Source organism: Rhinopithecus bieti, unplaced genomic scaffold (genome assembly GCF_001698545.2).
Source record: "Rhinopithecus bieti isolate Rb0 unplaced genomic scaffold, ASM169854v2 scaffold_6710, whole genome shotgun sequence".
Lineage (NCBI taxonomy): Eukaryota > Metazoa > Chordata > Mammalia > Primates > Cercopithecidae > Rhinopithecus > Rhinopithecus bieti.
This window is the reverse complement of record NW_016805362.1, coordinates 2,701,072-2,722,061: the sequence shown is the minus strand read 5'-3', so window position 1 is coordinate 2,722,061 and position 20,990 is coordinate 2,701,072. Positions and strand designations below refer to the sequence as shown.

Genomic DNA, 20,990 nt, shown 5'->3' with positions numbered 1-20,990 from the left:
GAAGAATTTGTAGGAGACTGGTTTATGGACTGCAGTTGCTTAGATATATAAATTATGGCATTTATAAGAATGTTTTGAAATGAGCAAAAATCTATAGAGTGACATTGTTTTTTAAATTAAAAGGTAATTGCCTTTGGATGAACCATGAAACTTTCTCAGCTGAGTTGCCATTGATTGCTTTACAGATAACAAGGTGCTACTAGATAAATACAAAAGTAATATGGTATGTCCTGTTGATTTACTGTAACTGAAATAATGGGACCAAAATTAGTGATTATAATATAATAAGGAGATCAAATATTTGTGATATTTGTGACTGTGTACTTTTTTTTCTTTTTAAAGCATCTTAGTAATTTTCATTTGAAAAGGAATTGTTTCTAGTGTTGGGAATATTGATAATCAAGTATGTATATGTTGGTTCAGTGTTTTTTTTTTTTTTTTTGAGAGGGAGTCTCGCTTTGTCTCCCAGGCTGGAGTGCAGTGGCATGATCTTGGCTCACTGCAACCTCTGCCTCCCAGGTTCAAGTGATTCTCCTGATTCAGCCTCCCAACTAGCTGGGATTATAGGCACCTGCCACCACGCCCAGCTAATTTTTGTATTTTTAGTAGAGGTGGAGTTTCACCATGTTGGCCAGGCTGGTCTCAAACTCCTGACCTCAGGTGATCCACCTGCCTTGGCCTCCCAAAGTGCTGGGATTATAGGAGTGAGCCACCACGCCCACCTATGTTGGTTCACTTTTAAACACTGTTGGTTCACAGTTTAAAAATTATTGCAAAATTTTGAACAAAACAACTCTTGGCAACAGGACAGTTTCTGATTTCCTCAGACAGCTCTCAGCAATTTAGAATGTTTTATGAATTTAACGGGAGGCACTCCTGAGTGAGAAAGCACTCAGAAGTGAGAAACCCTGAAAATGTTCCTTATTTCGGATTTTAGGCTTAATTTTGTATTGCCTCCAAAGGGCAGAGATAACCTAGCCTTCTAAAACACTAATGGAGGAAACAGTTACAAGCTCGCTAAGAGTTTTCTTTTTTATAGATTACCTTTTCAATTAACCAGTTAGACTTACTTTCCTGATTTCCTGGTGTTTGGAATTCAATAGTAGATAAATCATTTTGGCCAGCTGTGTTGTTTAGGCACTGTTAATAGCTGTTTAAACAGAGACTAACACTCAGTCATTCACAGCCTAACTTGTGTTATTGGGAAGTAAACAACTCCCCCTCCCACCCAACTGTTTAAATTTCTCCTGTGTTACTGTTGCTGCTGTATTCAGGGCAAATTACAAACCAGTGTGAATGACTTTTCTCTCATTATAGAGATAACACCTTTTTTTTTTTTGTCCTGCTCTGTCGCTCAGGCTGGAATGCAGTGGTGGATCTTGGCTCACTGCAACCTCCGCCTCCCAGTTTCAAGCAAGTCTCTTGCCTCAGTCTCCCGAGTAGCTGGGATTACAGGTGCCTGCCACCATGCCCGGGTAACTTTTTTGTATTTTTAGTAGAGACGGGGTTTTGCCATGTTGGTCAGGCTGGTCTCAAATTCCTGACCTCAAATGATCCACCCGCCTCAGCCTCCCAAAGTGCTAGGATTACAGGCATGAGGCACTGCGCCCAGCTGAGATAACACCTTTTATGTAGATACCCCAAAGCTTTTGTTCATTTATGGAAACGCATAGATCTTTTAAAAAATTATTTATTATTTTTTGAGACAGGGTCTCACACTGTCACTCATGCTGGAGTGCAATGGCGCACACATGGCTCGCTGCAACCTCCACCTTCTGGGTTCAAGCAATCCTCCCACCTCATCCTCCTGAGTAGCTGGGACTTCAGGCATGCACCACGTGCCCAGCTAATTTTTCTGTAATTTTTTAGAGATGGCGTCTTGCCATATTGCTCAGGTTGGTCTTGAACCCCTGAGCTCAAGTGATCCACCCACCTCAGCCTCCCAAAGTGCTGGGATTACAGGCATGAGCCACTGTGCTGGAATGCCTAAATTGTAAGTGTGCAGTAGGGTAAGTTTTCACGATTGCATGCACTTGCATCATCACTGCCTAAAACAAGAAATGAACATTTCTGTGTTCATTTCTATGTTTTGTGTTCATTTCTATTTCATGAGAGAGCTCAGGTAGCTCCCTCATGCTTCTTTCTAGTTAACTCCTCCCACCACAGAACCGCTCTTCTGATTTCCTTCAACATGGAATAGTTTGCCTATTTAAAAAATTCATATAAGTAGAATGAACAGTATGTATTCTTTTATACTTGGTTTCTTTTACTTAAAGTAATATTTTTGAGATTTGTCTAATGAGAACCAATAGTTATACTTAGTTGTAACTGTTTTGCTATATTTTCTTTGTTTCTTAATTATTTTTCTTAAGAATTTTCAACTATAGACATCATGACATTTGTTCCCTAAATATTTAGTATGCATTTCTAAAAGGACATGTAAAATTTTTTTCAATTAAACTTTTTTTTTTTGAGACAGGTCTCTCTCTGTTGCCCAGGGTGGAGTGCGGTGGCACGATCACAGGTCACTGCAGCCTTGACCTTCTTGGCTGAAGTGATCCTCCCACCCTAGCCTCTTGAGTAGCTGGGACCACCGGTCTGCATTACCAGACCTGGCTAATTTTTAATTTTTTCTAGAGATGGAGGTCTCACTATGTTGCTCAAGTTGGTCTTGAACTCCTGGCCTCAAACTATCTTTCCCCCTTGGTCTCCCAAAATGCTGAGATTACGGGGTGAGCCACTGTGCCTGGCCTGTACATTTTTTTTTTTAATCAGCTGAAGCAAAGGCTGCAGGTAATGAAAAGGACATTTTTAAAAGTAATCACAATGTTGTTACTATTCCTGAGAAGTTGCTAATCATTCCTTAATACTGAGATAGCATGTTTTGTAATGATAGCTGAGAGCTGAACCTTTCCTCATGATTATGTTATTAAATTTTGGTATTTTACAGAAAAAAGCAGCATCAGAAAAGAAGGCAGTGGCTGCCACTTCTGCAAAAGGACAAGAGCAAAGTACCCAGAAGACTAAAGACATGGCTTCCCTCCCCTCAGAATCTAATGAGCCAAAGAGGAAACTTCCAGTTGGTGCTTGCGTGTCTTCGGTGTGTGTGAATTATGAATCTTTTGAAGTTGGTGCCGGACAGGTAAGTTTACGTATTGACTAGGACTACATAGTTCATGTTGAAATCATACATCTTTATCGTGTGGCTTGGCTTTAAGTTCTTTAAATATTTATTTAACATTTATTTGGGATGTGGAGAAAACTGATTTTTCTCTTAGTGAAAATTTTTTTCTTCTTCAACAGTGCTCAAAATAAGGGATTAAATGCATACAGAACGTGTTGTCTGACTTTTGAAATTGTCTCTATTTCAGTTTTCCCACCACTCGTACTTTTATAGCATCAGTCTGTTATGGCCACTAACAACACAAGTGGCCATAGTTAAAAAATTATGTTCAGAATATACTTCAGTTTCTATGAGAGCAACTTCGCTGTATTGACTCAACTTATGTTTCCTAGTACTCATAATTCTTCCCTTGGGGAAAAAGTCTTATAAAAATTGACCAATGCTACATTTAGTAATATGCTTTAACATACTTATATCACAGTGGCTTTTAGGATTATTAAAATCCTTTTAGACAGTGTTACTGTCAGGATATTTACAGTTGAGTATGTAAAGATGCATTTCTATAAGTGAGTTCATGAAGGTACAAAATGAAATTGGATGTTTTATTTGTATTAACAGTTAAGTTTTAGAGGAATATATTCTTATTTAAGTAAATATTCCTTTGCAACTTCATTTTCTTTTCTTTTTTTCTTTTTTTTTTTTTTTTTGAGACGGAGTCTTGCTCTGCCACCCAGGCTGGAGTGCAGTGGCCGGATCTCAGCTCACTGCAAGCTCCGCCTCCCGGGTTCACGCCATTCTCCTGTCTCAGCCTCCCGAGTAGCTGGGACTACAGGCGCCCGCCTCATCGCCCGGCTAGTTTTTTGTATTTTTTAGTAGAGACGGGGTTTCACCGTATTAGCCAGGATGGTCTCGATCTCCTGACCTCATGATCTGCCCGTCTCGGCCTCCCAAAGTGCTGGGATTACAGGCTTGAGCCACCGCGCCCGGCCTCTTTTTTTCTTTTTTAGAGACAGAGGCTTGCTCTGTTGCGCAGGCTGGAGTGCAGTGATGTGTTCATAGACCATTGTAACCTCAAAACAAGGTTTTGGGGTTTGGGTTTAAGGGACACCTCCTACCTCAGCCTCCCAGGTAGCTGGGACTGTAGCCATGCACCGCCACACCCAGCTAATTTTTTCATTTTTTGTAGAGACAGTCTTACTGTGTTGCTCAGGTTAGCCTCGAACTGGCCTCAAGCAATCCTCCTGCCTTGGCTTCCCAAAGTGCCGGGATTATAGGCATGAACTACTGCATCGGGCCTACGACTGCATTTTTAATGACTGCTGTAATCAGTAATGACTAATTCCACTGTTTGGAGAGATAATGACTTATTCTTATTTCCTTATCATTGAAGGTATTAGTTTCTTAAGGCACCATAACAAAGTTCCACAACCTGGGTGGCCTTAAACAGTAGAAAATTGTTGCCATACAGTTCTGCAGAGCAGAGTAGATAGGGTGGTGGCAGGACCATTTTCTCTCTGCAACTTGGAGGGGAATCCTTTCGTGTTTCTTCCAAGCTGCTGGGGATTTGCTGGCCATCTTTCGCAGTTCTAGGTTTACAGATGCATCCCTCCAGGCTTCGTTTTTATGTCATATTCTCCTTATCTCTTAATATCATCTTCCTTCTGTGAGTGTCTGGCTGTGTGGCCAAATTTCCCTTTTTTATGTATCAGTCAGATTAGGGCCACCACAGTGATCTCATTTTAACTTGATTACCTTTTTAAATACCCTATTTCCAAATAAAGTCACATTATGAGGTATTGGGGGTTAGGACTTCAACATAAATGTTTTGTGGGGACACAGTTCAACCCATCATATTTAACATATAGGCAATTTCTACTTTTTACTCTTTTAAGTTGTCTAGTGATGAATATTTTAAAGCCAGTTTTCTGTGCACATTCTTTATTATTTCTTCCAGTTAAGTTGGTAGACATAGAATAGCTGGGCCAAAGGATGAAAACAGTCCCTTCCCTGGGGAACACATCAATCTGGATTCTCACTGGCACTTTAGAAGGTTGCCTGTTTCCTCTGTCCGTTGCCAGTACTGGTATTATCATTTTCCTTTAAAAATATGTAGTAGTTTCACTTTGACAACTTGATTCTAAAGAATTAGTTTTTTGTGTGTATTTTCGTGCAATTTTTTTTTCTTTCTTGTTAGTGCTTCTTACTTTCTTTTTAGTATTTCATTTACGTTTCTGATAACCCCATAGGGAAAATGGTATCACACTGTATTTCTTTGAGCACTAGTGAGGTTATTTTCTCATATGTTTTTTAGACATTTTCTTTTGTGAAGTGTTGAATTTACCTGTTTTCTATTTGTTTTCTTTTTTTCTTTACGGACATTTACAAAATATTTACATATTAAAGTTATTAGCTCCTTGTCATGTATGTTATAAATATTTCTTCCAGTTTGTAATTGTTCTTTAACTTTCTTTTTCTTCTTTTTGTTTGCTGGAACAAAACCGTTGAATTTGCAAATATAAGGGCAAGCCTAGGAATGTGAAGTCTAGACTTTGTTAGAAGGGACAGCTTAGTGTAGTAGAAAGAGAATTGGATTTGGAATTAGAAGTCCCACATCTAAATCCGCACTCCACCACTCACTGGCTCTGTGTTCTTGGGTAAGTCGTGTCACATATTTGAGCTTCACCATAGGCACGATGGTTCTTGCCTTGCCTTGCCTCCCTCTTTCTGTGTACCTCTGTTGAACACTTGGATTATGCCATTCATTGTGCTTCACTCTCAAGATACTGAAGTAAAAAGACACATTTCCTGCTACTGAGAACCAAATGAAAGAGCTTTGCAAATTGTACAGTGCTATTCAGATAACTGTGTTTTCTCTTGGAGAGGCTACATGTAAGCTACTCAAAATGTGCTCTTTCAGGACAAATCATTTTCTGATGGAAAGAAACTTAACTGGAGAGGATGATAGTTATAATAATAACAGAAGTAACGCTCACTGAGTGCTTAAGCTGTGCCAAGCTCTGTGCTAACCACTTTATGTGGATTAGGTTATTTATTTTTCAATCACATGTGAGCTTGGCATTGTTATAATCCCCATTTTATAAATCAGGAAACTGAGGTGGAGTAGAGAGAGGTTAAGAAACTTGCCCAAGGTCACACAGTGAATGAAACCATGATTCAGACCCAGGCAGTTTGAGTTTAGAAGTCTAAAGTTTTAACCATATTTATAACCCTAATAAATATAGTAATTCTTATAGACTATTATGCTGTGCTAGACAATAAGTAAAAGTATAGCCAGAGGATATAATAGTCTATAAAGATTTTAAAGATAACCTTTTAGTACTTTTTTTTTTTTTGAGATGGAGTCTTGTTCAGTCACCTAGGCTGGAGGGCAGTGGCGTGATCTTGGCTCACTGCAACCTCCGCCTCCCAGGTTCAAGCGATTCTCCTGCCTTAGCCTCCTGAGTAGCTCGGACTACAGGTGCATGCCACCACACCTGACTAATTGTTCTATATTTTTAGTAGAGACAGGGTTTCACTGTGTTAGCCAGGATGGTCTCCATCTCCTGATCTCGTGATCTGCCCACCTCGGCCTCCCAAAGTGCTGGGATTACAGGCATGAGCCACCACGCCCGGCCTGAAAATTCAAAAGAATTTTCTACTATGTAACATTGGAACAATCATCTTTTATTGTTATTTGATTCTTTCCAGGTTTCTGTTGCTTACAACTCATTAGATTTTGAACCAGAGATATTCTTTGCCTTGGGGTCTCCAATTGCTATGTTTCTCACTATTCGAGGAGTTGATAGGATAGATGAGAATTACAGCCTTCCTACCTGTAAAGGGTTCTTCAATATTTATCATCCGGTGAGTAATTGAATTTACTTTCTTTTTTAAAATCTTTTTTTCTTTTTTTAACATTTTTTACTTTTTTATAGAGATGGGGTCTTACTATGTTGACCACGCTGGTCTCAAACTCCTGGCCTCAAGTGATCCTTCCATCTCAGCCTTCCAAATTGCTAGGATTATAGGCATGAACCACTGTGCCTGGCCTTTTACTTTCTTTTTTGAAGAAGAAGATGAAGAAGCTGTCCTCTTTATCCTAATAAATTCTCATATTCTTATTTCTTGGGAATTAATACCTATCTTGATTTTATAAGATTCAGCTCTGTGTTCTAAGAGGTATAGTCTGACACTTTCCAATAAACTTACTTATCAAAAACCTTTGTTCAGGGAAATAATTCTTTTGCTTTGCTTGCAAAGTAATCTTACACACAAACTGGAAAATCTTTTCATAAGTGTCAGTATTTGAATAAGGTGTGGAGAAAAATAAAAATCTCTGGTTTGCCATGTATCCATTTTCTTACCCAGTGAAGGCATATAACTCAAAACAGCTTTCATAAATTTCTTTTATTTATTCATAAATTCTTCTATTTATAGCTTGATCCAGTGGCATATAGATTAGAACCTATGATTGTTCCAGATTTGGACCTAAAAGCTGTTCTCATTCCACATCACAAAGGCAGAAAAAGACTTCATTTAGGTAAAAGCAAATACTATAAAACTTTTTTTCCTGTCATTTGTAATCTGTAATGAATTATGAAAATTTTGACACTAAATCGTCTCTGAGAGAATTAATATTATTTAAGTGCCTACTATGTTCAGAACTTTTAAACTAAGAATTTGGAAGAGCTTTAACAAAGTTACAAATGAATTCTTTCTCTTTGATGGCATTCTAATTGTCGAGGTAATTAGGAGTAGGGAGAAGTTGGTAATAAGGCAATAAGATGCATAATTAGATTTTGATAGAGTTTGGTTATAAGTTTTGGAATTAGGAAGAAGAACAGTTTTTAAAGTAATGACCAGACCATCAAGAAAGAAACTTGATGTTATCTAAGTGAGCTGTTATTTTCTTGCTAACTAGACACACTTTTCTAGTGGAAAAAATTCATTAAACATAATGGATTGGTGATTCCAAGTAGAATTAGGTTTGTCTCCTTCCTGTTAATGGTGTATATTAACCCTACATTTAATAGTTTGGCTGGAAGGGATGGGAGGGGTAGAAGAGAAGGAAAAGGGATCGTGCACTCTTATGTGAAAGTGTGTTTTTTGTTTTGCTAACATGCTTTTTAAAAATACTGAACTCTTTTTTAGTTAAAATAAGATGTGTGTTTGATAACTTAGAGACCTTGAATTCACACGTGATTATTAGACAATAGTAGAAAAAGTGAAGGAGCAGGGGTTTCTTCATTTCTAATTTGGAGTTTAAATTGTGGTTTTATCAGAATGTTTAATTCTCCACTTGAACCTGGGAGGCGAAGGTAGCAGTGAGCTGAGATCATGCTGCTGCACTCCAGTCTCCGCGAGACTGCGTCTCAAAAAAAAAAAAAAAAAAAGGAATCTTAAATTCCCAAAACCACTTCCTGTTTACGGATTAGAAAACAGTGATTTTAAATCTCGTAGGCCTCTTTTTATTTTTATTTGTTATTTAAAATAGAGACAGAGTCTCACTATGTTGCCCAGGCTGGTCTTGAACTCCAGATCTCAAATGATTCTTCCATCTTGGCCTCCCAAAGTTTTGGGATTACTAGTGTGAGCTACTGTGTCTGACCCCCGTGTTTAAACTTACAGTAATAAAAAGGGGGGAAAAAAAAGCATAACAATGTGCTTACTTTTTTTTTTTTTGAGTCGGAGTTTTGCTGTGTTGCCCAGGATGGACTGCAGTGGCGTGATCTCGGCTCACTGCAAGCTCCGCCTCCCGGGTTCACGCCATTCTCTTGCCTCAGCCTCCCGAGTAGCTGGGACTACAGGCGCCCGCCACTATGCCCTAATTTTTTGTATTTGTAGTAGAGACGGGGTTTCACCGTGTTAGCCAGGATGGTGTCGATCTCCTGACCTCATGATCCGCCCGCCTCGGCCTCCCAAAGTGCTGGGATTACAGGCGTGAGGCACCACGCCTGGCCGAATGTGCTTACATTTTTATGGTATTTGAACTTCTTTTATTTGGAAAGAGGAAATTTATAGATTTTGGCTGGATCAGGTTTAGTCATTAAAAACAAAAAAAACCAAAAAACAGAATAAGACTCTTCATGACATTTTAACATGTTGGTTCTTGGCTGAGGCACTCCATATATTTGACATTTAAAAGAGGAAGAAGCAGTCTTAACCTGTCTGAGAAGAGTGTTAACTTGTAATTTTTGTGAGGCAGAAGTTTACCCAGTGACTAATTAACTTGTTGTGTCATCTTAATCTCTTTAGAATTGAAAGAAAGTCTCTCTCGTATGGGATCTGATTTGAAGCAGGGTTTTATTAGCTCTCTCAAAAGTGCTTGGCAGACATTAAATGAGTTTGCCCGTGCTCATACCTCTTCAACCCAGTTGCAAGAAGAATTGGAGAAGGTGGCCAATCAGATCAAAGAAGAAGAAGAAAAGCAAGTAGTTGAAGGTAAATTTGACATTTGAGGCATTTTCTAATACAAATGTTTTATATGAACATAATACTTAAAAGTTATATGATGATGCGTTTCCTTTCTAGACTTTTTGGTTAAATTATAGAAGCCCTTTAAAGGAAAATCTGTGAAGATAAACTGTACTGTCAATTGCATTACTTCAAAACCCATGGCATCTTTTTTTAGTGGGTTTTATCTGATAGTTACTGAACTTTTCCCTCTGCAATTTAAAATTATATTGAGATTCTTAAAGCCAGAGTGGAATATCTGAGTTGAGAACTCAATTTGTTTTAGTGTTTGCATTTTAAAGACTCACTCTGAGAAGTTTTTTTCCTGATACTGTTGTTTAACTAGACTTGTTGTTTAACTAGACTTTAACTACTGTTGTTTAAGAGACCTGACATGCAATGCGAAGGTCATTGTGCTATGATGTTTTTTGACTTTTTCAGATTCTAATCCTATTTCCTTTCTTTCTACAATGCTTTGTCACCCCTTATCTTCACAACTTCTCTCAGCTTGTTGGCTCTTTCTCCTCTCTCTCGGGTAACCAGCCCCTCTTCCCCTGGCTCTTTGGAGAACTGGGAGTGAGCCTGGTAGTTCCTCAGACTGCTACCTGCGTCAAGCAGTATTCTCATTGAGCCCAGAAAGTCAGCTAAAGTCAAAGGATAATGATTAAGTGATTGACTTTGATATTGAAATGGTTTAAATTCTAGCAGAAAAGGTTGTTGAAAGTCCAGATTTTTCCAAGGATGAGGACTACTTAGGAAAGGTTGGAATGCTAAATGGAGGCCGCCGAATTGACTACGTTCTCCAAGAAAAACCAATAGAGAGTTTTAATGAATATCTTTTCGCTCTTCAGAGTCACTTATGCTATTGGTAAGTGTTCTTCAATTTGGTAACATTTGAGTGGGCTTTTGGTGCTACCACGTGCAGCAGTTTTAGTTTTAGTGAGATTCTTTTACTGATACTATGTGCTATGAATATTCATTTGAACTCCTATATATTCAGAATCATTATTTTTCCCCTTTAGTTACCCACAAGATGGCAGTATGTCATCTGCTTTTGATCAAAGACCCTTGGTTCTTGCACAGTTTTTGTGGGAATGCCTTTCACAGTGGGAGTGGTAGGGACTTTGAAATCAGTCATTCTTTCCTGTATCCCTGTCACCAAGGAGAATTGCAACACAGCTGTTTAGGAGCTAATCAGTATCCATCTGGTTTTTAAGGACAGCCCTGAGATTACACTGCTTTATTTATTACACTGAGATTACATTGCTATCATTTGCCCTTCTTAGATAGAGTTGAATAGAATAGAACCTGCATTTTCCACCGTTGTGCGTAGAAGTTAATTTCTACTAATTGTCTCTTAAGTAAATATGCTTTTCCTTTTCATAGGGAATCTGAAGATACTGCTCTGTTATTACTTAAAGAAATTTATCGAACAATGAACATTAGTCCAGAACAGCCCCAGCATTGATCAAACTTCAGTTTTACTGTGTGAGTTTATTCCTTATTGAATGTATAAATTCTGAATGTTTGCATTCTCAAATGTGTTGTGTGGAGTTGATGTTGACTGATTTTGCTTTTTTCTGTTACCTCTGAGTTTTCGTTGTCGTTTTTAAAAATTTACAATAGAGACATTAAGGAAGAAAATTGGTTTGTAATGTACACTTCTGATTTATTACAGTCTTCTTTCTAAATTTACATAGAATTTGAGTTCATTTATTTTAGTTTCTTTTAAAATAGATTCCGAAGAATATCAGTTAGGAATTCTTTTGGCTGCAGGTTCACAGAACCCAGTTTACAATACATTAAACAAATAGAGGTTTATTTTTATTCTGTAACAAGAAGGGTTCCTCTGTTGAATGACTTTGCTAGACACCTAGAGTGCTCGCATCTTCCCACCTGAATGTTGGCTCTTGCTGCCTCATAGTTACAAGATGCCCCCATAGTTGCAGATACCATGCCTGTATTCACAATATGAATAAGAGGGAAGAGGGGAGAGGGTGGTACTCCTCACATCTGTCGCTCTCTTAATTAGGGAAGCAGAAGCTTGTCCAAAAGTTTACTCATACCTATTGACTAGGCCTGTGTCTAATGTCCAATATCTCCAGTCTGTGTGAAAGATTGTAGAAGTGATATTTTGAGCATTCCCAATCTTTATAGAGGGAAAGAATAGAGAAGGAGGTTAAGTCTGTGATGAGTCAGCCGACCTGCAACTCAGCCACACTCTGTATTCCTAACTGTCCTCCTGAGACACCAGATACCTGTTTTTCTTCACTAGATTATGCATCACTTTTAAAAATTACTAATGTGTTTTTTACGTAGTTAGAAATTTTAAAGCCTTTGAAAGAATCAGATACAAAATGCTGAGCTCTAAATTACTGAAATCAAAGGAAGTTCCTGCCATTTTTGGTTTTCTAATCGTAAGTGGTAGATGAACATTCCTTCAGCCTCATCTTCTGCCTCCTCGTTTTAGAGAGGTAGCTACTTTTAGTAGGGTTTCCTTAGAGAAATTTTTTGGCTCCATTTCCAAAATTAAACTTGTAACAGAGTAAAAGAGAACTAAAGTGTAGGCCAGGCATGGTGTCTCACACCTCTAATCCCAGCACTTTGGAAGGCTAAGGCGCAGAGATCACCTGAGGTCAGGAGTTTGAGACCAGTCTGGCCAACATAGTGAAACCCCGTCTCTACTAAAAATACGAAAATTAGCCGGGTGTGGTGGCGGGTGCCTGTAGTTGGGAAATGCAAAGCCAGAAGTGAAAGATTGCTCTCCCATAACTCACCCCCAACCTCCCTGCCTGAGGCAACCAGTGTTCCAAGTTTTGTGTATCCTTCCAGATATCTGTTAACATATCACATACACTTTTAAGTTTTTCTTTCTTAAAAGACAAAAGAGACTGGGCGTGGTGGCTCATACCTGTGATCCCAGCACTTTGGGAGGCTGAGGCAGGTGGATTACTTGAGGTTAGGAGTTCAAGACTAGCCTGGCTAACATGGTGAAACCCTGTCTCTACTAAAAATACAAAAATTAGCCGGGTGTGGTAGTGGGCGCCTGTAATTCCAGCAATTCAGGAGGCTGAGGCAGGAGAATCGCTTGAACCCAGGAGGTGGAGGTTGCAGTGAGCTGAGATTGCGCCACTGTACTCCGGCCTGGATGACAGAGAGTCTGTCTCAAAAAAAAGACAAATGATAGCAAAATTGACACACCGTTATTACCTTTGTATCTTTGAGATTGTCCCATATCTATCCATCCATCCATTCATCCATCTGTCCGCCCATCCGTCCATTCATCCATCTGTCTAGTATCTGTTGAGCACCTTACTTAAGTGCCAGGTGCTATTTTAGGTATTGGGCTTCACAGCAGTGGACCAAAGCCTCTGCCCTCAAGGACCTTTTTTCCTCTAATGGAAGGCAGACAGCACGTGGACAATTGAAATGTACCACATGGTAAAGATTGAGCAGCTGGACAAGGAGGAGAGGAATTCATTTGGGATGGAAGCAAGTTGTTATTGTATATAAGATGGCAAGGGACCCCCTTCACGGGCAAAGTATCATTTGAGCAAGTGAGCCAGGTGGATATCTGGAGGAAGAAGACCATTTCAGGTGGAGAGAAAAATCTGGATCAGACCATGAGAGTGACCTTGTTCTTTTTATGTATTCTGTTGACTATTGCACCATAATTTGCTTAACCAGTCCCTACTCATGGGCATTTCAGTTATTCTAATCTTTTATTAGTATGAACAGTACTACAGTGATACATGGTATTTTAATAGTTGCATTTCATTCCATTTTATAGTTCTCGTATTAAAATACTTAATTTTACCCCATTGTTGGGGTGTTAGGTGATTTTCCAAATTTTCTTCATTATAAATAACTCTGATATGTAGTTTTACACACTTTTTGCCCATCTCTGTTTGCTTTGGATACATTCTTAGAAGTAGTGTTCTTATTTCTGAGAATATTGCACATTTTTAAAAGATTTTTGGCCGGGCGCGGTGGCTCATGCCTGTAATCCCAGCTTGAGTGGCCGAGGCAGGCGGATCACTTGAGGTCTGGAGTTTGAGACCAGCCTGGCTGACACAGTGAAACCCCGTCTCTACTAAAAATACAAAAAAATTAGCCAGGTGTGATCTCACCTACTTGGGAGGCTGAGGCAGGAGGATCACTTAAAACCCGGGAGGTGGAGGTTGCAGTGAGCTGATTTTGCGCCACTGCACTCCAGCCTGGGCAACAGTGTAAGATTCTGTCTCAAAAAAAAGAAAAGCTTTTTGATCCCTATGTTTTGCTAAATTGCATTCCAGAAAAGTTGCTCAGTTTTCATATTTACCATCAGTATGTAAAGGCCAGTATTCTTGCACTCTTGGAAACAGTGGGTGTTACTGATTTTTTTTTTTAAATATATATATTTTTTGAGATGAAGTCTCACTGTCGCCCGGGTTGGAGTGCAGTGGCGCATCTCGGCTGACTGCAAGCTCCGCCTCCTGGGTTCGTGCCATTCTCCTGCCTCAGCCTCCGGAGTAGCTGGGACTACAGGCGCCTGCCACCACGCCCGGCTAATTTTTTGCATTTTTTTAGTAGAGACGGGGTGTCACCATGTTAACCAGGATGGTCTTGATCTCCTGACCTCGTCATCAGCCTGCCTTGGCCTCCCAAAGTGCTGGGATTACAGGCATGAGCGCCCGGCCGGTATTACTGATTTAAAAATTTTTTTTGCCAATTTGGTAGCCAGAAATTGTTATAATACCATTTTTACTTACATTTCTATTACTAGTGAAGTTGAGCTCTTCGGGTGTATCTTAACTGGCTGATTATGTTTCTTTTGTCAGTTGCCTGTTCTTGACCTATTTGCATTTTCTTGGAGGTGTGGGGTAGGGTCCTTTTCTTTCTTATGGATTTATAAATATATTTAAGGATATCAGCCTTTGTCATTGGAAATATTTTTTCCCAGTTTGAAATTAGCCTTTTAGTTTTCCTTATACTTTGGATTTTTTTGGCGGGAGTTGAGGGGAGCACGTTTTAAAAACACGTAGCCCTACGCCGGTCAAGATGTCTCATGCCTGTAATCCCAGCATTTTGGCAGGCCGAGGTGGATGGATCACCAGAGGTCAGGAGGTTGAGACCAGCCTGGCCAATATAGAGAACCCCAGCCTCTATTAAAAATACAAAAATTAGATGAGTGTGGTGGTGGGCACCTCTAATCCCAGCTACTTGGGACGCTGAGGCAGGATAATTGCTTGAACCCAGGAGGCAAAAGTTGCAGTGACCCAAGATTGTGCCACTACACTCCCACCTAGATGACAGAGCGAGACGCGTCTCAAAACAACAACAACAGCAGCAACAACACCATAGCTCAGTCTTTTATGATTAATTAGTTTTTAGATTTTTACATTTATTTTCTTTTAGTTCTTTTTTTTTCTTTCCCATTTGGCTTTGTAATTTAGAAGAGTAAGGTGTGGAAAGCAATTTAACTTTTTTCTTACATAATCATGTCTGTCTGTAACATATATTGAATAATGTACCCTTTTGTCATTGGTTTGATGTTTTTATCATATGCCAAATATTTTGGTGTTGTTTGACATTTTAATTAATATTTGTTTCCTAGGCTTTCTCATCTCTTCTAGCAATTTATTTGTCTATGGTACTTCATTGATTTCAAGTCATACATTTTCCACATTTTAACATCTTTAAATTTGTAATGCATCTTAAAATCAGCTGCTGGGGCTGGTGCAGTGTCTCATACCCGTAATCCCAGCACTGTGGGAGGATTACTTGAGCCCAGGAGTTTGAGACCAGCCTGGGCAACATAGTGAAACCTCCTCTCTTAAAAAAAAAAAAAAAAAAAAAAAAAAAAAAAAAAAGAAGAAGAAGAAAATTTAAGTCAGCTGTTGTCTTAACGGAAGCTGAGTTCTTTGTGAGAAGCCATGCATTTTCTTCTGCTGGTTACTGGGGGAAGGGTTTTACCGACCTGCCTCTGCTTAAGCTAATTTCTCTGCTTGAGATTTTTTAGGACTATGCTGATAGTGTGAATTCAGCACCCAAAATTTGCAGGGATTATCAGTTCAGATATCGGAGGTTTTATTCCCATTTTCCATTGTTAAGGAAGAGGGGTGCAGGCCTCTTTGCCATCCCTTATGCATGTAGTTGCTTGCTTTTATCCCGCACTGAGACTATAGATGTTTGGTACCCCCACTTTTTGTGAGGGCTTTTCCTTTGAGACTCCCTTTCTGGGCATCTTTTTATGGTACATAACAGTGAAGTGTCACAATCGATGGTGTCTTAGATTTGGTGAAATATGGTGTTTTAATAATTGTAATTTTATGCATAATATCTGGCAGTAGAAGTCCTCAGTATACCATAGTCTTTGCAGTTATCCCGAATGAAGTTGGAAATAATTTAAGTTCCCCTGACGCTCTCTCCCCCAACAAAACAAAGCAAAACAAACAAAACCAAAAGAATAAGTCTAGGATTTTGCCATCACCTTTTATGAAAAACTCAGTAAGAACCTTCTATTTCACATATGATTCGTTCACTGTAATTGTTTTCTTTATTTCTTCCTATACTTGGCTGTAAAATTTAGGCAAGAATTTAAGTTTCTAATACTATACTAGTATCATAAGATAATCCATTTAAAATGTTAACAGTCATTCTATACATGGTTCATTCAAGCTTAGAGCAGTTTTGCTGAATGGTTGTTTTATGTTTATGTCCTTTTAGTCCTTTTTAGGATTGTTCTTTGAAAAGCCTCAAATTGGCCAGGCGTGGTGGCTTACACTGTAATCATAGCACTTTGGAGACTGAGGCAGGCAGATTGCTTGAGTTCAGGAGTTTGAGACCAGCTGAGCAACATAGCAACACCTCGTCTCTACTAAAAGTAAAAAAAAAGAAAAATCACTGGGGGCATGATGGTGTGCACTTGTAGTCCCAGCAACTTGGGAGGCTGAGGTGAGAGGATTGTTGGAGTTCGGGAGATTGAGGCTGCAGTGAGCTGTGATCACACCACTGCACTCCAGCCTGGATTGTAGAGTGAGACCCTGTCTCAAAAATAAATAATTAAATAAAAACGAAAAAGCCTCAAGTTAACATGGCAAATAACTAATATTATTTTTCAATAATATTTTATTTTAGCTGGGTGCCGTGGCTCACGCCTGTAATCCCAGCACTTTTGGAAGCCGAGGCTGGCGGATCACGAGGTCAGGAGTTTGAGACCAGCCTGGCCAACATGGTGAAACCTTGTCTCTACTAAAAATACAAAAATTAGCCAGGCATGGTAGCATGCGCCTGTAAGTCCCAGCTACTTGGGAGGCTGAGGCAGGAGAATATTTTGAACCCAGGAGGCGGAGGGTGCAGTGATACGAGATCGCGCCGTTGCACTTCAGCCTGGGCGACAGGGTGAGACTCTGTCTCAAAGAAGAAAAATAAAATAAAATACTTTATTTTAATTTTTTGAGAAGGGGTCTCACTCTGTCACCCATCTTGGAATGCAGTGGCGTGATCTTGGCTCACTGCAACCTCTGCCTCCTGGGCTCAAGTGATCCTCCTAACTCAGCGCCTCGAGAGGCTGGGACCACAGGTGTGTGCCACAAGGCCTGGCTAATTTTTTTATTTTTTGGTAGAGATGGGGTTTCCCCAAGTTGCCCAGAAACTTCTGAGCTGAGATGATCCCCTTGCCTTGGGAGATGATTCACTTGCCTTGGCCTGCCGCAGTGCTGGGATTACAGGAATGAGCCACTAACTTTACAGTTATGGCCATAACTAACTTTAAATTGTGGCTTTTACTCTCTGTACTGGCTTTGCTATGAAGATTATCATGCTGGTTAATCTTACTGTTTCCTGGGCACTCTTGTCCCTTTGGAAGGCCTGTCTGAGGACTTGCTCACAGGCTGTGCTCTTTGGAGGCGGTTTGCAGTGTTTGTCAGTAAAGTTGAGCACTGGTGGATTGTCTGTTCTTTTTTTTTTTTTGAGATGGACTCTTGGTCTGTCCCCAAGGGTGGGGTGCAGTGGCGTGATCTTGGCTCACTGCAAGCTCCGCCTCCCGGGTTCACACCATTCTCCTACCTCAGCCTCCCAAGTAGCTGGGACTACAGGCGCCCACCACCATGCCCAGGTAATTTTTTGTATTTTTAGTAGAGATGGGGTTTCACCGTGTTAGCCAGGATGGTCTCCATCTCCTGACTTTGTGATCTGCCTGCCTCGGCCTCCCAAAGTGCTGGGATTACAGGCCTGAGCCACCACACCCGGCCAATTGTCCGTTCTTTTACTTAAGAAAAGACAACGGTGCATTATATTTGACTGTAAATTTGTAGAGTTCACTGATGTTTTGTTTTGTTTTTTTTCTCTCTTTTTAAGACTTTCTTGTCTGCACAGAAAATCCCAGTACAACTTCCATTGCTGAGAAAATCCTCAGAGGACGTTCCCACTTTGCTCCTGTGATGGATGACAGAAGAGCGATTCATCAACAATTGCTCAGCCACAATCCTCGGATATAGGGATTCAAAAGACAGTACACAGAACTAAGACAGTGAAAAAAATCAGTACCACATTTGGACAGTATCGGTGAGAAAACGTAATTATAAAAATGATGCCATGAAAAATTTCATAGATCAGTTTAGTTGTATAGTTGTCAAAGTTATATGTGATATCAATGAAGAAATATTTGTAGCATGTAAACGGTGATTTCTGTTTCTTAAGAAGTATTGTTAGTGGGCTATTAAACTTTGATTTTCTTTTATTAATGCAGTATTTTTTTTTTTAATTGAAGTACGAACTTGTTGAGAAACTATAGTAATATGATTTTTAAGAGATTTATGTTCTACTTTAAATGTGAATTGTACTTCTGAGCTGCCTTAATGCAAGATCATTTATATTTGTTAAGAGGAAATAATCAAGATCACTCATATCCCAACTGAATCTGAGGTTTTATAAATCTCTCAAACTATTGCTGAGAGCCTGATTGTGGAAGGAAGTGAGATGCACCTTATTTTCCAGAAGTCTTGTGAAGTGCTCTCCTAGCACGTCCATTTCCAGGAGGAGAAGCGAGCAGATGAGAGGTTTTCCATTTTGTCATCCAAGGTAGCTGTGCAATTGCCTTGTTGCTGAAGTTCCAATAATGTGAAAACCAAAGTAGAGGTTTTTTTTTTTCTTCTTCTTTTTGCTTTGTATTAATTTCACTTATACCAAAGTGTTTGAAAATATAAAATGTATTGCTTCTGGGCTATATAAGGCTACTTCATGACAAGACTGCTTTGTAATATTTCATTTTGTTTTACTATAAATTCAAATTATCTAAATATTTTCCTAATACTACATGGGAATGCTGATTTTCTTCTTTTGTTACGTAGTGGAAACATTTTGCATTGTTTACATAGTTCTCATGGAACATGGAAATTTTTGAAAGTGATATATGATACACATTTTTTGTGTATATATTCTAATTAGTGTGAATAAAGCAGTGACATTAATGCATTTTTTAAAGCAGCAAATTTCTGTATTTCTCTTGTCTTCCTTAAAAGTATCTTGATGAACTCAGTGTTTATTCCCTTTGTATTGTGAGTATCTGCTTATATGGTCAATACATAGCATTAGCATTGGCTCCTAATGGTAGAGTTAGAACAGCAAAATTTTAAGAACTGTAATTGACTCTGGACAACATAGATTTCAGTCACCTCATTCTACAGCTGAGGCCAGGACACTAAATGCCTTTCCCAGGCTGGGTAGTGGCAGATCTGGGATAGAATATGGTTTTGTTGATTCCCTTTCAGCCTTCATTTCTCTCAGGACTACTACTTTTTAATTAATTTTCACTTAACTTCCCAATACTGATGAAATAAAGAAAAGAGAGGGTTATTTATATATATTTCAATAAAATCCAGTTTGATTTTTCAATTTACATCTGGTTTTGTTTGTGTCATTCAGCCTGTCTTCTGAGTAATGGGCAGAGAAGGACCAGGGTTCGTAGAAGAAGCATATGGCAACTAAGTGGCAGCAGTCTTGCCCTTTCCTTTCAATACTTGAGGAAACAGAAAATAGAATTTTTGGGTGATTCTGCGTGTGGATACATACATACATACATACAGATATACATATGTATGTATGTATTACTATTCAATCTCTTAAAAAACAAAAAACAGTAGGTTCCCTGAGGGCAGAGTCTATGAACATATTGTTTACTGTTGTAACCACCTTGCAGGATTTCAGTCTATAAATTAGGTAAGAGTCCAGTTGCTGAGTGAAACTTGACCTCTGCCTCTTCCTCAGGAGCAGCTCATCCCCTGACAACCTCCCCTTCCAGCCCCTAATCTGGTTTAATGCCCTCCTTTTCCCCAGATAAAGAAAGTCATGTCTCTAGTTATTCCAGAAGTGTTTCATGTGTAGAGTTTGGCACAAAAATTAAAAAGCACCAGCATCTGAAATCAAAGGTGAAAGAGTCGTCACAGTACTGATGAAGACACCCAGGCCTCGTCTGCTAGTTAACGTGCTGTATGATAAGAGGAACCTGCTTTCCAAGTCTGCTGGACGTGAGTGCTTCTTGAATCCAACCAGACAAGCATGTTTTTTCAAAACCACAGTATAAGACAAGGAAACTGCACAGATTCGAGTGATTTTTGAGGTAAGTATGTTATTGGAAAGGTGTGATCTATATAGAACCTTGAACATGAAAAGGAGGAGATGCTGCTATCTTGGCAGGGATGATCATGTATTTGAAATAGTAACTCACAGCATTTGGTCTCATGATAAGAGTACTGAACATTATCCCAGAAAACCTAGGATGATACTGGTATTTATAGTACCATTGTTTCAGGTTTTTATGACTTGAGGCATCTAACTATCTTAATGCTGTACTTTAGTGTTTACCAAGCAGCTTTCTGGTGGAAACTTGAACTGCAGACACTGAGTGTTTTGGTTTTCCTCCAAGTTATAGTTCTCATTGTAACTTAATAAGTTGGCATTCCGGCTTAGTTTGAGTCGGTTTCCCAGGGCTGGGTCCTCAGAGGAGAGTGGTTAGAATTCAGTTCGTCTATGAGCTGGGGTGCTGACATTGTGTTCCTGCTGTTGACTGTCTCCCTGCGGTGCACAGGATGGACTGTCAGCTAACCTGTCTTCATGACATTTCTGTAATACTTCCCAGGGGGTTATCTGTCTTTTCCTGGTATTTCACCTCCTAATTGAGCTTACCAAAACTTAATAGCATACTAAAGAGCTCTAGTGTCCACCTACTTTTATTTGTGTCCAAGCTCTATTTAGCAGTGAATCCTTGGGCAAGATCTTTCCCCCTAACCTCTCAGCAAAGTGTTTTGTCTTGTTTTGCTCAGTTTCCTTTCTCATTAAATTCCTCAACCTCATAGAAGAGTTGTGAGGATTAAACAAAAATATGAATAAAATACCTATTGTGGTGCTCAGCACACAGTGGGCACTCAGAATG

At 39.4% G+C, this 20,990-nt stretch overlaps 1 protein-coding gene across 2 annotated transcripts in view; it reads left to right on the top strand.

Moving 5' to 3' along the window:
- Positions 1-19,457, top strand: part of SEC23IP (SEC23 interacting protein) — a 50,823-nt gene extending 31,366 nt beyond the window's left edge. Inside the window, exons 13-19 of one of the 2 annotated variants that reach the window (XM_017872287.1) lie at positions 2,951-3,142; positions 6,833-6,988; positions 7,562-7,664; positions 9,380-9,565; positions 10,286-10,445; positions 10,964-11,065; positions 17,918-19,457. In XM_017872287.1, coding sequence (XP_017727776.1) covers positions 2,951-3,142; positions 6,833-6,988; positions 7,562-7,664; positions 9,380-9,565; positions 10,286-10,445; positions 10,964-11,045 — 879 coding nt within the window. In that variant the 3' untranslated portion in view covers positions 11,046-11,065; positions 17,918-19,457. Of the gene's footprint in view, positions 1-2,950; positions 3,143-6,832; positions 6,989-7,561; positions 7,665-9,379; positions 9,566-10,282; positions 10,446-10,963; positions 11,066-17,917 lie in introns of both variants that reach the window. The other variant, XM_017872286.1, reaches the window with a different exon arrangement.
- The last annotated feature ends 1,533 nt before the right edge of the window (positions 19,458-20,990 follow it).